This window comes from Pyrgilauda ruficollis, unplaced genomic scaffold (genome assembly GCF_017590135.1).
Source record: "Pyrgilauda ruficollis isolate IOZ18807 unplaced genomic scaffold, ASM1759013v1 scaffold22, whole genome shotgun sequence".
NCBI lineage: Eukaryota > Metazoa > Chordata > Aves > Passeriformes > Passeridae > Pyrgilauda > Pyrgilauda ruficollis.
The window spans coordinates 4,901,437-4,918,784 of NW_024521428.1; the positions used below are offsets into that span (position 1 = coordinate 4,901,437).

Below are 17,348 nucleotides of genomic sequence, written 5' to 3' on the forward strand. Positions count from 1 at the left end.
ATTAATTTTTTTTTTATAATGAAGTTGACTTATATAGGTGTTGTATTGGGAGATTTGAAAAATATTAAAATTCCTGATTCTGATGAACCTGATTAGGCTCCTAAATAGTCAAGACAAATTTTGGTGACCAATGTCCACCTTATTCACCCTTTGGTGATCAGTGTGATGGTGAGAAATATTTCTCTACAGCTTTACTACTCTTAATTCCTTGCAAAAGAAAGTCGTCCAGAAAAAAAAAGCATTAAATATATTTAAATATCTACTATCACACCTGTATGCTACAATTAGATGCCAGAAAGTATGAGAGTGTTTTTAGACAATAAAACCTAGAATATGGTCATACACTAGACATATTTGTTTCCTTTTGACTTACATTATTAGAGTGAGTTGTTTGACAGCACTGATTTAGTTAGAATTACGTAGTAGTTAGGAATCTTAATTTGTAACTTCTTCATAACAAGATTGTATAATTTTAGAAGAACTGGCTGGAAACTGTGTCTTAATTCTGATATTTGTGGTGCTTAGATTTTTCCTTCTGCAGCTTCCAGTGTTCCTTCTGGCTGTTCTGAGCCTCGGCATTCAGTCATTCATAAATTTGTATGATAAATTATATCTGTGTCTTTTATTGTATGATAGATGTTACCATTGGCCCATGTTAGCAGTGACAAGAAGGGGATTGCACTAATTAATCCTTGGGCAATGAATCTTGATGCCTATAAAAAGAAGCTGGAACAAGCAATTAAATCCTATGAGAGGCAAGTCTACTCACCAGAAATTTATTATGGTTGCAGTCATGTTTCAGTTTTTTTCTCAGGTACTCAGTATTTCCTCACACATGCTTTGCTCAATACTGATAATTCTGCATGTTGACACACTTTAATCCACCATCAACATGTAGGAGAAATTTTGTTTTCTTAAAGAAAAATTAAAGCAGAATGTTAAAGCAGAAAAATTAAAACATATAATAGGCAAGAAGATAAATAACAACATGTTGCTCATATTATGTTTTTTTCAGTAACAAAAGCAAAATTATTTTACTTTTTGGGAGCAAACCTGAAACCAGTCATCACTCAGGAGGAATTTGGCCATAAACATACAATGCTAGCCAGACTTCTGATTAAAAATTAAGCTCCTATATCAACAGGCTGACACTTAAATTAAGGACCTGCTTTTTGCTGCCAGCCCTCTATCACCCATCTATGCATGCAAGAATATACTGAGGCATCAATAAGAAACTGACAATTTAAATTTGGTGGATTTTTTTTTTGAGAGGCACATGTATTCTACTTTAAAATTAAATGTTGGTAAAAGCACAACAGAAGTAAAGAGGAAAAAGGTATTAAATCTCTAAACTACTTCTTTCCATGATCAACTTTGTGCATTTTTTAATTAAATAGTACCATTGACTACAGTGTAATTCAGTAATCATATAAGAGCTTTGACTCTTTAGAATTCTTTAGAATTATTTTAATGAATATTTTTAGGCTGTATTCTAATAACATTTACAAATGTAATTATTTTATATTACCAAAACCCGCCTTGATGACAAGTGTTTAGTCCTTGTTTTTTGATTAATTCCACAGGGGATCTTTAAGTTTTGAGATTGTTTTCCTTGGTAGCTATATGATCATACCAGTTTTTTCTAAAGCATGTTATAGCTTTCTTTTTCAATCCTATTATCCTATATAGATATTTTGTGATAAAATCAAGAATTTTCATTTGAAAATGCTCCTTGCTATGTCTAGTATTAATGGAGTTCAGTGAATAAAAGTCTCTTGTTTTCTTTGTTCTGTCACTGAGACAACACTGTTATCAGGCTGATGAAGAATTAATAGAAATTGATTTGTCACTCATTTTAATAGAAGGTTCGAGTGGTTTATTTGTGATGGTGAATTCTGAAAAAAATTCAAGTTTTTCATTGCTGTGCCATACCATTGAATATTTTACATTTACTGACTTTGATTTTAAGGGAAAGAAAAGTGTTTTCAGGTTAAACTCTTAAAACATTGCCATAGTCTCCCTGAGACTTTGGTGATAAGGGTTACTGTTTACTTCTGTTTACCAACAGAGATCAATGAATCAGTGTATTTACAATAGTAGGATTGAGTTCCTACTTCCATGAAAAAGAGCTATAGAAGACAAATCTACCTGAAGATCCCTATAATTGGCAGTGGAATAAAAGAGATCTCTTTGCTTTTTCTCTGCTTGTGAAACAGCAAGCCAGCCAGTTTTTTTAATCTAGATGTCACAGCCCTTTTCTAGTAACTGAACTTCCAAAAGCTGTATTTCAGCTTTGTAAATAGTGGCTGATCACAAATTTATTCTGACGTGTAGATGAAACAATACATCAGGGCATCCAGGTTTCAAGCACAGAAGCAAACATGCCAGTATTTTCCCCATATGCAGATTGAGTTTAGCATCAGATTTAGAGGGAGGAAAGTAACAAGGGCAGAATTTTTGTGGTCTGACAAAGAGAATATACAGTATTAAAGGAGAAAAACACTGAAAGCTTCATAATGTGTATGATTTTGTATAGCCAGAAGCTTTTATAATCAACTTAGTTATGGGTGTGCAGATTTAGAAGGATGAAATAGACATTGGAGCATGCTGAGACTGTATATTGGGAATTAACTAAGTAGTTTGTATTCTAGAAAAGCTGGGATATAGTTTCTGGTAGATAAAATGAATCATCAGAAATTTCATATTCAGAATCACTTGTTAATGTGCTTTTTTTTGTGCATGCACCAATAAATCTGGCAAGACTACTTGTAGACAATCAGGTGTTCTCATATCCAAAAGAAATTTGGAATTTTTTTCTAGAATTACAGTAATTAGGATCATCAGTAAAGGTTTATTTCTACAGGTGAAATTAAGTAATTGAATGATGGCTTGTTTGGGATTTTAATAGATGATCTTATATGAGTTTAAAATTTCTGTCTTAAAAAAGCAAAAGCAGAAAGTTTAGTGGTGCTTTTCAAAAGTCTCAGAACTGCATTGGTTTGGGATAATCACTTCTGTTTTCCTGTCAGTAGTTTTTCTTCATAGCCAGAGTTTAATGAATTAGTAACCTGAATGGCACAACTGAGGGGTAATCTTAGCAGGAAAAAAAATTTAGAAATTAGCATTAGTACATTCAGACTACATTTTCTGAAAATGTTTAATTGAAGGAACTGTGCAGCTTAACTGGCATTTAATCAGTTTTGTTATTTGATTTAACTTCAGCTGGTGCTGAAGACAACCATCCATAGAAAGTCCTGGCAGGAAGCAGCAGTGATTGCCATTAAACCTTCTCTGACCCTGAAATAGTCATGCTGTTATTTGATGGAAGATACTGCTTTCCCATCTCCTTTTGCAGTTGATAATTTCATAGCTGAATGATAAGGATACAATTTGATGATACAAATGTGCTTGGAATACAAATCAGTGCAGATATCTTAAGAAACTGTGTTTATTTGCTAGTTTTGAGATGATCAGCTGCACAAGGAACTGCATTCCCTCAAAAACTGCTTTCCTTTCTTTATTAGGCGCCTGAGCCTAGTTATTTGGAGAGCACTATCTCAGGAGGAAAGAGACAAGTAAGCTATCACTTTTGGTTTTCTAATGTACCTCTGAAGGTCATAAATGTTTGATAGGTTTTTATCACTATTTCTATAACCAACCAGTTTAATTTTCAAATATTTCATAAATATACCTTATTTTCAAAAACGTGTATATGATATTAAATTCTGGACCTCCTTTTTGGTGCTGATTACTTTTAAAGGAAAGGGCTTGCATTCCATTTGAATGTTGCTTCTCTATCCTTAATCAGTGTCAAGTGCAGGGCCTTGGGAGGGCAGCATGTCATTGCTTTTAACATCAAAGTAAATCTCTCATTCCATAAGGAGCTCTCTAGTGGCTGGTTTGTTAAGGTGTAATAAGCACCTTAAAAGCATGTGCTGGAACTGTATATCACTCTGGAAGTTTGTACTATGTTAACCTATTTTTTGTATTGATTTAGAAAAGTAATTGCTGTATAAATATCAGTGAAGTTAGCATCTGTTTGTGCCAGAGAATAAAGCGAAGATCAATTAATGAAAACTGATTGTGCCTGAAATAGATTCTTCACAGAAAAATGGGAATGAAAACTAGAATGCTTTTAAGAAGACATAAGCTAATGAGTAAAAAACCTACAGTTCTATCATTACTAACGAGAACTAAAACCTCAATCTGGTGCAGAGAGGAAATGAAGACTCTTAAACAAAACAGCATGTAATGAAAAAAAAAGGAAATAGTTGTCTCTTGATAGAGAATGAGTTGCAAAATACAGAAATTTGACAGGGTGTCATCCAAAATGTTTAATTATTGATAACATATGGCCAATTATGCATGTAATGAAAAAAATGTCATAGCAATTGCAGTCTGTTGCGAGAGGAGCATATAAATCATTAGTATTGTGCATAAATATTAAAATATTTCATTTATTTTTCAGAAATTATGGCTCAGCCACTTGAGTGTCTCTGTAGCTCTCTTTCTATAAGATGCAGTTATACCAGGCGTGATTGTTCGACCAAACACAGCAATATCTGGATGAAGTGCAAGAACTTGTAGCATACAGAAGATAAATTGGGCAAATCTGATTCTTTATTCTGCCTTCACAATTTGTGACTCTATCTGTAGAGCACTGATGTAAATAAAATTTTTTCTATTTGTGATTATTAATTTCTTTAAAAATATTTTTTTTTCAAGATTTAAAGAGAATGGGCCAGTCCAATATATACAGCATAAAGAAACTTTGCTGGAGGCTTTAGAGAATTTGGGATGGCCAGTTTCCTATGAAGATGTAAAATTGTTAGAAGATGAGATATTGACAGCATTAACATATTTACAACAAGTCTCTGATCTTCAGGAAGCTGTCAAAAAGGAAATTGAGAAAAGCTCAGAATCACACATAAGCAACAATAAAAAGGTAATACATGGTTAGACATTAGATATTTCTCTTCACTATGTACCTCTGGAATATTTTTTTTCCATGATCATAGATGATAAAGTAGAATTGTAGCATCGTGCTAAATAAAATACATAGAGGAAAAAAGTTAGTTAAGAAGAGAGCAAGCTTTCAATTACTTTTTTTAAATATTGGGGAAGTAGAAGTACTGAAGCTTCAGAGACAGCCACAGAAACTGAGCCTCTTAGAAATAAATCACAGCAAAGGATCTTTCTGTAATGATAGCAGGAAAGAGAAATAACAGATATATTAAAGGCAATATATTATTTTGATACAAGATTTTTGGTTGGGTTAATGTCTGATAAACAGGACTAAAAGATATTCTAATACTGGAGTAATTCACTGTAATCTTCCATGGTACATTTCTTGGAAAAGAAAATATAGAGAGAAGAGGTGGGATTCAACTTCATTTTTGTACACTACAATTTAACTGTCTCTAAAATATGGGTATATGTGAACTGGTGGGCAATGTCACAGCGTTGTGAACTGAGTCAGTAGCATCTGGAGCTCATTCTGAATGGGACACCCACTTTTGGCTAGGCAGAGAGGCTTTTTTTCTCTCTCCATTTCATTAATACATTAGTCTAGCATTAATAATACATTAGTCTAGCTACTCTGAAACTACGGTTGAAATTAGTGGTTTTGTATATATGTGTGTGTGTTTTCTGTAGTTTTTGAGTTTTTTAATTCCATTAAGGCTACAAAAGTTTGAAAACATTTTAATGTCTTCATAAAACAGATGATCTTGATTCATTTTGAAAATATTACATTGCTGTTAGAGCTATTTTGATTACTGATTTACCTATGCCATATAATGTCCCAATACAAGAACAGCAGAAACATGTTTATGCTTCATTTGTTGAGTGTAATTTTACTGTTGCCTTGGAACAACCAGTGTGTGCTCGCAGACCTGATGTGATTAACATTGTGCAATCACTTATCCTGAGTCAACCTGCTTTAGGAGTCTAATCAGAGCAGCATCTTCAGTAATTGCTAATCTGCAACTGAAAGTCTTCAAGAGTGAGGGTCAGAAATGCAGATGTGATTAGAATTCTGTTTATGTAGCAGAAAAATAATGAGAAAAAAAGAAAAATGGGAAGGCTTTAAAAAGTTTTGTTGAAGGTTTTGCCAGCTGTGATGTCTGCCCACAGAATGGGTATAGAAAACTAAACTGCCAACTGAAATACATTACAGCTAGGAAATAGCTGATATGGCACTGAATGAAAATTGTCATTGTGACATCATAGAAAAATCATAATTATCCTGAAATTACTCTACAAAGCAGATTTTTAAATTTCCTGATGATTTTTTCACTAAATTTTAAATAAAACACCTTAGTTTTCAGCTCTTTCTTTTTAGGCTCTTTCATAAAAATGGGCTAGGTCCATGCAGAATAGGCTTGCTCCCACTGACACGCAGGGAAGAGGGGTGTTTGCTTGACTCTGGAGGTGTCAGGATTATGACAACCCAAAGTTTGAGCCAAGATACATGGAGATCTGTGGGTATTCTTCATGTCTGTTCTCACTTATAGTAGGAAAGTGCAAAGACTATTCTTTTTGAAAGGGAATTAAAAAATGTAGCAGCTGCTGGAATAAGTAAATGAAGTCTCCTTCAACCATTGTGGTTTAATGCACTGTCTTCAACACAAGCAGAGTGAAACATGGTAAAAATCCCTGAGAATCAGATGGGGCTCTTTTGTAATAAACATACTGAATACCAGAAATGGCCACTCCAACAGTGTCTGGATCATTCCTGCTGAACACCTAAAAGCTGTGTGAGAGAAAAGAAAAATGGATTTGAATTTAGACAGTGTTTCTGAGCCACCTGAATTCTGCACGACTCAGAATCCTCATTGTGGATGCTTGTGTCATCTTTAGTGTTTGGATTAACATGGAGTGCTGGAAGTTGCCCAAGTTATTAGTCAAGCAATACAAATCAGTTGATAATAAATATTCAGCAGCAGCTGTCCTTTTGGAGCCTGAGGAATTAAGTAGATGCGTTACCCAAATACTTTTTTGTGTCTGTGGAGCTGTAGGTCTGCTCTCAAATCAGCCTTTGTTGAGTTATACTTCAAGCAGTCAGTTAAGCACTGTGAAGAGCCTCTGGTTTAGTCTGAGTTTCAAAACCCAAACTTTTGATATAATTAATATTCTGTAGGGGTAAAGAATAAGCTTGAAAAATCACGTGTCTCTAATTTAAAATATCTCCTTGCCTCTTCTGTGTGTTTTGCTTATTTTTAGGACTTTTTTTCTAGGGTTGTTTGTGATTTCCGAGGGGGAGTTTGAAAAAAATATACTGTAATAATTATAGTGAAACTGAGAACAAACAATTTAGTCAAAGTTATCAATATCTTTTCCATCATTATTGACTACTAGGGAAAATCAAATATCAAATCAAATACATTTTTTAAGAAAAAAATGTCATCAGAAAAGGAAGCAAGTCATACACATCCTAGCAAGCAGGGGTTTTATTAAGAGTCTGTGAGTTATGGTCATTTTTCAGAACAATGTGTAGATCTGTGGAAAAGTTTGAGATTTCAAGTTGCATATTTTTTTGATTCAGAAAAACCGTGTAAAAGATGGATGCCTCCAAATTGTTCACGAGGTAGGCTAATAAATACTTTAAAAAAATAATGGTGAAACTGATTTATTTAATGATGAAAATAAATGCCACAATTTTCATTTAGTGGTGAAACTGATTTATTATAAGCAAGTTTTACACTTGCTTGTAATTTATACTTGGGAACAGTATTGTGAACAGAATGGCAAAAATAATTAGTGCATGAAGAACCCCAACTAGCAGGGCAGAATAATGGACAGTGGCAGGTCTGGAAGATGTGTTATAATATTTTGCTAAAGTGGAATATTTTAAAATGGTTGAAAATGTCAATTGAATTTTGAATTTATAGTAAATAAACTTTTTTTTCCCCCAGACATTTGAAGATTTGTTTGAACATTTTTTGATTTGGTATTTAATTTTTAATGATTCATCCCATACAGTGAGTTACTTCTAATGCAAATCAGATTACTGTGAAAACTCTCCTCTCTTGACAAAAGAATGTGTAGTACAAATTTTCTTATTCTGAAAAAAGAGCTGATTTTTCCTTACATCATCCTTTAATATGAATTGTGCAACTTTGTGACATTTTTTGTAGAAAAATGGTAGCCAGAACACATGAAAATATAGGTATTGTTATGACCATACAGAAGTGGATTTTATAGTGAAAACACTTACATAAGTACTTCCTGTACTTAGAACTATTCTGAAAGTTTAAAGTATTTCCAGTTTGCTGTGAATTCTGTACAGATCTTGTAGCATTACACTGCCTCAGATTTTAAATAAGACTGCATTAGCTGTTGCAAAGAAATGATTGTGTCAAATTACAGAGACTTGAAGAGGAAAGTGGGAAGCTGAACTCTAAGACAAGACAAAAATGTCAAATATTTGTGCCTCACAAAAGCCAAAAGGTAATTGCAAGATCAGACGTCACAGGATTTTATTATCCAGGTATACATTTTTGTCCACATCTTCATTATTTAGTGTTCCTTAATAGTGATAAAACACAAGTTATGGTCATAATTAACTACTTATTTCTTAATGACATTTACTATTACATGTGCATGTTAATGAAAATGAATATATATTTTGTATGTGCACATGTATATACATTTATAAGAAGACATTCGTTTTGTAAAGTTGGAGAGCAATGATATGTTTGTCTATGAAAAGTATGGGAGGAAATCATAAGCCAAGCTTTTGCATGTCTCCAAAAAGATCACTAAATGCTGATGCTTTTTTGTTGAATTTTAAGCCAGAATGGTTAGTAGGTAAAACTCAGTTCTGTTATTTCACACAGAGAATATTAAAATATTCTCTGTGTGTATGCATTTATCTTTGTGTTACCTTTACTTGTTTGGTTGGGATTTTTTTCAATTACATATTTTTAACTGTGGTAGCAGTTTTATTATGTTACCTGTCAGTTTTATTATATTAACCTGATCAGCTTACAAATTTCAGACCTGTGCTTGAAAAAGTCTTCATTTTCTTTTTATAGTACTATTAAGGCTGGTTAATAAGGCAGGGATTTTTAGGTACAAATGTCTCCATTGCCCTAGCACAGCTTACAGTAGCTAAATGAAAACGAAGAATGTATAGTATAGACATGGTTGACCTCAGTGATGTGTGACAGCCTATAGGATTTTTTTACAAAATAATTACCACAAGGGATGAAAGAAAAATAATTTGAATCTTTTATTCTGTTGTTTTTCAGGAACTGTGATAAAGAATATTAGTTCTACCTGTGCACTTATTGACTTCAGCAATGGGAAGAGCTGTGATGTCCCTGTCAAGTTCATTATACCTGTGGGAGGTGCTATGCCATGCCCACATCTGCAGGTGAAAAACTGTATTTTTTCATGATTGCAAATATGCATTTTATATTTAAAAATATGAAATTCATTTTATATCTAGGTAATAAATTATAGATTTTTAAAAGTCTTTTAAATGCATTATTTTAAAGAAGAGTTTGTCATTATAGTAATATCATGCTATTTTCAACATGAAGTTTTTAATTTGTTTGAAGCTTGTTTTCATTGTAATTCTATTCATTTGTTTATTAAAATTATTTGTTCTAAATCTATATTGTTATCTTTATAAAACATGAGTATTTCCCCAGCCATAGAAGAAAGGTGAGCTATTTATTAGTAGAGTTATTGTTTCCTATCACATAGATTATAAATGTAAGAGAATCTTTTATACTTAGTGTGATTTACAGCAGGTTTTAACCATTTGGTTTCCACAGCATATTTCAAATACAGCAAATAACCATATACTAAGGCAAATAACAGTAATAAAAAATTATAATCCCTGTTCCATTTCTGGTTTTCTTTATAAATTATCAGATGTAATCACAGCTGGGGTTTTTTGGTGATTCTTATTTTACACACCAGAATGGTGGTGCTTGCATAGAGGATACAGCATGGATCCCTCTGTTTTGAATAAAAGAAGCATGTTTATAATTGCATTGCTACATATAAAACTAGAGACATACCTTTTTTTTTCAGTTTGAGATAAAGGCAAATCCTGATATAGTAGCTCCTGATAAATCAAAGTTCTGTATCCAACTCTAGAGACCTGCAGAATTTGATAGAAAATTGTGACTTCTGTGTTAATTTTTAAAACAATTTTGGATAAATCAGTTACATCTGGAATTATCTAAAATTCCCAAGGTTGGTTTAAAAGCTTGTTGAAAGCCTTAAAATGTGCATAGAATCCAAAGGAATACAGTCTGTAAGAGTTTCCTCATTCAGTTCAGCTTGCTAGCTAAGCCCAGGTACGTTTAGTGGAGCTCGGTCCTTTATTTTTGTTTTGTGTTTGATCCCTGATTCAGTGGAAATTGCATGATCAGAACATGGAAGGATCAAGTTCTTCTTTTCTTTCAATGGTCCATATTAAATCATAGGAACATGATAGAATGACGATTCATGTAAATCTACCTAAGTAGTTATGTCTTGTAAACCTCATAAGTTATGTGCTTCTTGCACTGATGCTTTCCTGGTGCGCAGGTTGGAGACTACGTGTTTGCCAGAACTGGGACACGGGCAGAAAATGAGTGTTACGTACCTGCCATTGTCATAGCAACACCACAGAGGGTGGAGACAGGTGACAAATTCTACACAGTGCTGCTGTTCAACAACAAGGATGTAAGTAAACCTAGAAGGTGGTACCAGTCTGGCTGTTTTTGAAGAGGCCAATAGAGTTTTCCAGGCTAATGGGCTCCCTGTCCAAATCTGAGTCTCCAGCTAACCAGAGTAAATCACATTTCAGAGTGCAATGGACAGCTCATGTAATAAACTTGAATAAAGAAATTCTGTTGGATAATTTATTCTTAAATCATACTCTGTTCTTTCTTCTTTGATACATTTGGTGGCTTTCACAAGTTCCATGTTCCTAAAATAAGAAACATAGGGAGTTTAACAGTCGGTATAGTCTGAAATTAATTCCATTATGTTTGTTTGACTTGTTTTAAGTTTGTAAGCCATTATGATAATTTCACTGTATTTTTCACAGCATGCATTAAATAAATTTACTTTGTACTTGAAATTTTTATATTAATTATCTTTATTAGAGGCTGATTACAGCTACATTTAAACAGTTGATTTTTTTATGCATATGTATCAACATTGCTTTTGAGATTTGGGTTTAAATTAGATGAATATTGATTGTGTTATTGCAGGAACACTGTATAAGAAGCGAGCTCATTAAAATCAGCCAAACCAAGTATGCCTCTTCCTGTCAGTACATAAGAATGGTGCAGACAGTGGATTATGAGATGTGAGTATGTTTCAACCTAAAAATACCAAATCTTTAAAATTCGAATCCTAAATGTTTCACTTTGAGTTCAGCTGTGCTGTCAGGTTTCCATACATAGTACTCTAACTACAGCTATTGTGAACTGGCTTACAAAGCACGTGCAGCTAAGTTTATGTGAGAATTTACTGTCTTATTTTCATTCTGGAAGTATTGGTGGGATCTGATGGTTTGAAGCTTAGTCCCAGAAAGTTGTTAAGGGGATTGCTGAAAGGTGAGATGGAGTTTCTATTTGTTGTAGACCTTATTTTCCTTTTAAAATACTTATTGTTATGTAGAGCTGCACATTAAGTTGCAATTTTTTTCTAAGATCCTTGTTCATCTTCTGGAGAATAATGGAGAGAGAGTGTGTAAGATAAGTATGAGCCCCTACTTAGGTTCTGCAGAACTAATGTGCAGCAAGATATGAAGTGTGCACTGAAAATGCAGTGGTTCCAAGTGTTTATGGATTACATTTTCATCTTGTATTAAGTTCTAGTTTAATCCAATTGAAATTCTGACAGCCTTCAGAGCACTAGCAACCTCAGACAACCTTAGGATGGACAATAAGATCAGAACAATCATCTAGGGATATTTCCCCAGAATACATTCCCAGCCTACAATTATTTGGAATTTTAAAATTCTGTGAAGCAGAATTGGAGTCTCTGTATTAAACAGTCTTGATTTTCTTCCATGAATTTGTGCAGTTACTTATTTTGAAACCATGTAAAACTTCATAATTCATAGCTTCTTCCCAGGGGGAGTTGCAGTTTCACATTTTGTGTGAGAAAACATAATTTGGTTTTGAGTCTTCCATTTGTCTTGACATCTACAAGATGAAGGATTTCCTCTTCCATGTAGTATGAGCACTGCTGCAAAAGAATAGCGTAATCTCCATCATGGGAAGTTTATTTCCAAGAGGAAACATGAGCAGGGAAAATCACAGAATCAGCTTGGTTAGAAAAGGCCTTTGAGATCATCGAGTCCAGCCTGTCACCCAACACCACCTTGTCAACAAGAGCATGGCACTGAGTGCCACATCCAGTCTTTTCTTAAACACCTCCAGGGATGGTGACTCCACCACCTCCCTGGGCAGCCATTCCAATGCCCAGTCACTCTTTCTGTGAAGAGCTTCTTCCCAATGCCCTGCCTAAACCTCCTGCTGCAGCTTGAGGCTGTGTCCTCTTGCCCTGTCACTGGTTACCTGGGAGAAGAAACCAGCCCCCACCTGGCTGCACCTTTCTTTCTGGTAGAGAGAAATAAACTCCACCATTAAAGGCCATTTTAGATTACAGAATCTTAGGAGGGGTCAGATTGGAAGGGACCACAGTGGGTCATCTGGTCCAACCTCCCTGCTCAAACAGTCATCCCAAAGCACATGGCACAGGATTGCATCCAAATGGTTGAGTATGTCCAGTAGGGAGACTGCACACTCTCTCTAGGAAGCCTGCTCCAGTGCTTGGCCACCCACAGAGGTTCTTAATTTTCATTCAAACGTTCTAATACTATTATAATCATTAAAGATTTAATCTAAAAATTATGGGTGAGGGTACCAGTTGCAGGCTGATCTATGGATTCACTGAGAATGATGGAGTGAAAAGCAACTGAGATTCAAGTTCTGTGATTCCCGCATATTTTCTAGTAGTGATCCCAGTACAGTTTGAAACTCAACCTTCCACCAGCTTGCAGCCACAGCACACAAACAAATGAATGCCCTCTCTTTACTGAGCAGAATTCCAAATCTGGGAATACATCAATGCCTTTTCCCAGGCCACATCATTACTATGACAGTAGCCTCTTCTGAGCAAAGAGCAAACCTGAAGACCATGGTTTCCTTCTTAATGCAAACAACCAGTTGAAAAGAGGCAGGCATGTAACTGGTCTGAGTTCCAGCAAAATCAGCGTAAGTCTTTCCCTTCCACTGAGTTGGATTGTATTCTGAGGTACCATATTAAGAAAATATGTGATTAAATCCATGAGCAATGAGAATAGTGTCCATTCTACATGCTTTGTTTCATGAATGAATGCTTTGGTACAAATATTCACTCTCCAAAGAGAATTTATTATCAAGCTGACTTGCCATTTTTATGTACAAATGAGGAGAAAATTGAATTTTGCATTGGCAAACAGAGGAATTCTTTGGAAAATTAACTGAAATAAATGCACTAAATGGAGCTTCTATTAGAACCCCTACCTTTTATGAGGACATGGAAGTGTGCTTTCCAATGAAACTTGTTATTTATTATATTTCTAAAATAAACTCCTACCTGTTGTCATCATATTGCAAAAGTTCCATACTGTTATCTCCTTATCACAAAAGTTTCATACCTTATTCGTGTTTTTCTCTCACAGGCAGCTCTTCAGAGCACTGACTCTTTCTCCCTCACAAAGTAGCCAACTAACTCCAGCTCCTTCTCAACCAGCCAACCCACTCTTTTATAGCACTCTTTTTCTCATTGGTCACAGCTGCAGCCTCTTAAAGTCAGGCCTGTTCCTAATCTTTGGTAATTGGCCCAGCTGCAACTCCTTAGGGGTGAGATAACTTTCTGCACTATATATTCTTATATTCTATCCCCCCACATCTACCTCCTATGTCCTACTTAGAGGGGGATACTGCAGCATATTGCTCGTGAATGTGCACAGATCTAATGAAAAATTGCTGATATTGCTGATAGGAAAAATGTAAAAGCATAATTTAATTGGAAAGGAATCAAAAAGTTTGAATGCATTATTATATTAGAACCTCAAAAAGAGACAAACCGTTCGTTCTAAATGCTGGAGTAGTAAGGGGAAAAAAATTAAAAGGCACTTCCCAGGTTCCCATGTTGACAGGAAGTCCTCAGTGCCCACAGATGTATTACAATGGCTTGGCTAACTTCAGCTCTGAGTTCTTTGGGATTGTCTTTCAATGTTTTTGTGGTGTGTATTAGGGGTTATGCTTAATGGACTAATCTTTAGAGGTACTAATATAGCCCTTATGGTTTTAGTAATGTTCATGAGACATTAGCATCTGTTTGGGGTGTTTTCCTGCCATCACTATGGAAAAAAATAATTATGGCAGAAAAAGCACTCTGCAAATGTAGCCAAGTTCCATAAGCAAAGTACAACACTGCATGATCCGGACCCACACAGCAAAAGGGTCCTTTTCGCCCACAGCCTTTCTGGAGTCATAAGAGGCAGATAAAGTTAAGGGCCAGAGCCCTGTTTTAGGCTATACTTCACTTATTCTGTAAGTAAAAGGGAAACTGAATTTTAGGACATTTATAGCCCTGTCAGATTGTCAAGAGTGTGATAAGTCCTTCTCTTGTCAGTACTATGAGATGTGGAAAAAGGTGAAATCTATGTCTTGTAAAAGAGGCTTTATGAGATATGTGCTTTTAGCTTCATGGATTTCTTTTTCTGGTTTTCCAGCCTGGATGGTGAGACTACAAAGCCCTGCCCTCGCCAACCTGTGGAAGATGAAGGAGAAGAAAAAGCAAAGCAGAGTATAGTGAAAGAAAAGAGGAGAAAAAAGAAAAAGAAGAGGACAACAGTAGACAAAAGGCATCTCAGGGAGACCACGTCAGACTTGGATAATCTTTTGTCTTCAGAAATGAAGTAAAACAGCACGGAAGAAATTCACTGTCTAGCAATAAGGAAGAATTTATAGGTAAAGATGTAGCTCTGGAAAAGTATAAAGAACTAAGCAATTGTGATGGGCCTTTAACTATTCACAAGGAACAGGTTTCTGCATTTCTGGGTGTTAGCCAAGTAAGCTTTCCCGTGTCCTATATGATCAAATTCTTTCACCTCCTTTAGAAACTGTTCTTGACACTTTCTCAGCGTGTGTTTTCACAGCAGCAGCAAGAAATGAATAAAGCACATTCCAGCATATGCCACCTTAATCTCCCTAACAGTTGTAGTAGCAGTGAGGATGCAGTAACACCAAGCCTTAATACCTTCTTGTAAGCTGAGTATTTATTCCAGTCCCTCTACTGTTTGTTCTTTGTTAGATTAAAGCTATGTCTGTATTGCAGGTATTAAATTATTGCACCTGTAGCTCAATGCTTCAGAGGTTCATTGCTTTTGTTTTAAGAGCTGGCTCAGTTAAAGCTGAGAGCAGTACCTGTACTCCCTGTCACTCTGGAGCAGGGACTGGGCTAGTGTAGGCCTGCCTTTACATGTCTGTCAGCTCTTCATTTTCAAGATCCTACTGTCAGTGGAAAGATAACAGGGTTTTTATCCATACTTGCTAGGTGTACCTCCTTGTACCATTTAAAATACATTTTCAACAGCCTCATTATTTACTTACTTTCAGAAGTGATGGGTTATAAATTCACTCAATCATCATGTTTTCATTCAACTTGATTTGGCTCATCTGAATGTTCCGTGTTCGCTCTCATGCTTTACAGATTGCCTGCAAATTCCATATACGTTGCTTATAGTGGATATTATGGTGCCCATTATATAATGGGCATTTTAAGAGTTGCCTGATCAGAATTATATGAGAGCAGAGGTGTTTGGCTTGTCCAGTGAAAAACCACAGTTTCCAAAGGTGGGGCTACATTGTTGGAAATGCTCAGTTATCCCAGACACCTTTCTCTTGGACATTTTGAGATGCAGATACTGAGGAAATGTGAAATAATCCTAATGTGATCAGCAAGTCCTGTAACTGATTCCCTGCAGCTTGGAGGAAAGATTACACAAGAGCAGTGGTTATCTATGCATTTTAATCCTGCCTGGATTTAGCAAATAATCTCATAGTATTCTAACAAGGCTTCAATGTCATATGCAGGTTGAACATGCTGAAGAAGATACCCTTGTTCTCTTCTTGTGACACCATAAATGTTGAATATGGGGGTTTTTTTTTCTAAAATTTCTTTTCATTTACAAATCCTTTTGTGTTTTTTCAGAAAGGGAGAAGTCAGAGCTGATAAAGATGTTAAGTAACACTATATGGTCTTCCTCACATGGTTTCATTAGATACTTCTTTATCCAACCTCTCTACGTGACTGTGTATTTATCCTCTTTGGGTGTAGATAGTTGCCCCATTTTCATACCATGCAAATGTTTCACAGCACTCTGTGTAAGTTACATAATTTTGTAAGTTATATCGAATGTGTTACCTGACCCCTGACATCTTTTTGAACTGTGTTAATGCTGGATTTCATTTAAAGATGAAGAGAATAAAGAAAACAAATTTGCCTGGCATTATTTCCCTTCTGCTCAACTTCCAATCAAATATGAACTATTAGTTTACACTTACTGCTTGGCAGTTCAGTATGTGTTGAGCACCACTGAGATTCCCCTATGCAGGTTAACACTTTTCCTTAGAAGTTGTCATATTTGATTACATTGATGTGGGTAGGTGTTAAGTAACATGGGTGAGAAGTTGGAAAGCCCTGCCATTGTAATGAATTATTCAGTTAGTCTCTGTGCACCAGGTATTAAAAATATCAGGTATCTAACAATGGACTTTGCCTTCATGGAGTTTTTGTAGAGCTGAAATAAGGCTGGATATTCAATTCAGGAGCCTAAACTGCACAAGTGAGGTAGAACACCCTGTTTTCCTCTTCAGACCCCTGTATCACTCTGAAGTTTCAAATATTGCCTTTCATACACCGGACACACCAATGTTCATCCGAGTGATCCCTTTCCAGGTTTTTCTAGTAGTTGCCTTCATTACTTCATTATTTCTGGACTGTTTATATCAAAGGCAGATTTTTTTAAAAGTCAGCATCTCAGAGAAATATTTTGAATATGATAATAACAATTTTTGTAGTTAAATGTCTTTTACAGGAACAAGGTTATGGTTTGGGGTTTTTTTTTAGATTTCTAAAAGCAGTCTGTTAAACTGATTTTTTTTCTGAAAGATGTATATTCCTCCCATGTATTCTTTTCCTTGTAATATCAAATACCTAAATAATTTGCATATCTTTTAACTTCTGAAAAAGCTTAGTAGTCGTGATTTGTTTGACTGAAGTAAAGGCATTTTCTTCATATTTGTATAAATGTTTTCGCTATGTATGTATGTCTA

The 17,348-nt window shown here is 35.2% G+C and overlaps 1 protein-coding gene across 1 annotated transcript in view; it reads left to right on the top strand.

Moving 5' to 3' along the window:
* VWA3B (von Willebrand factor A domain containing 3B) overlaps nt 1-15,782 on the top strand; it is a 56,537-nt gene extending 40,755 nt beyond the window's left edge. The window contains 10 exon segments of the mRNA XM_041468414.1: nt 637-755; nt 3,525-3,575; nt 4,726-4,945; nt 8,371-8,491; nt 9,255-9,379; nt 10,549-10,686; nt 11,220-11,317; nt 14,744-14,910; nt 14,913-14,981; nt 15,724-15,782. Coding sequence (XP_041324348.1) covers nt 637-755; nt 3,525-3,575; nt 4,726-4,945; nt 8,371-8,491; nt 9,255-9,379; nt 10,549-10,686; nt 11,220-11,317; nt 14,744-14,910; nt 14,913-14,981; nt 15,724-15,782 — 1,167 coding nt within the window.
* The last annotated feature ends 1,566 nt before the right edge of the window (nt 15,783-17,348 follow it).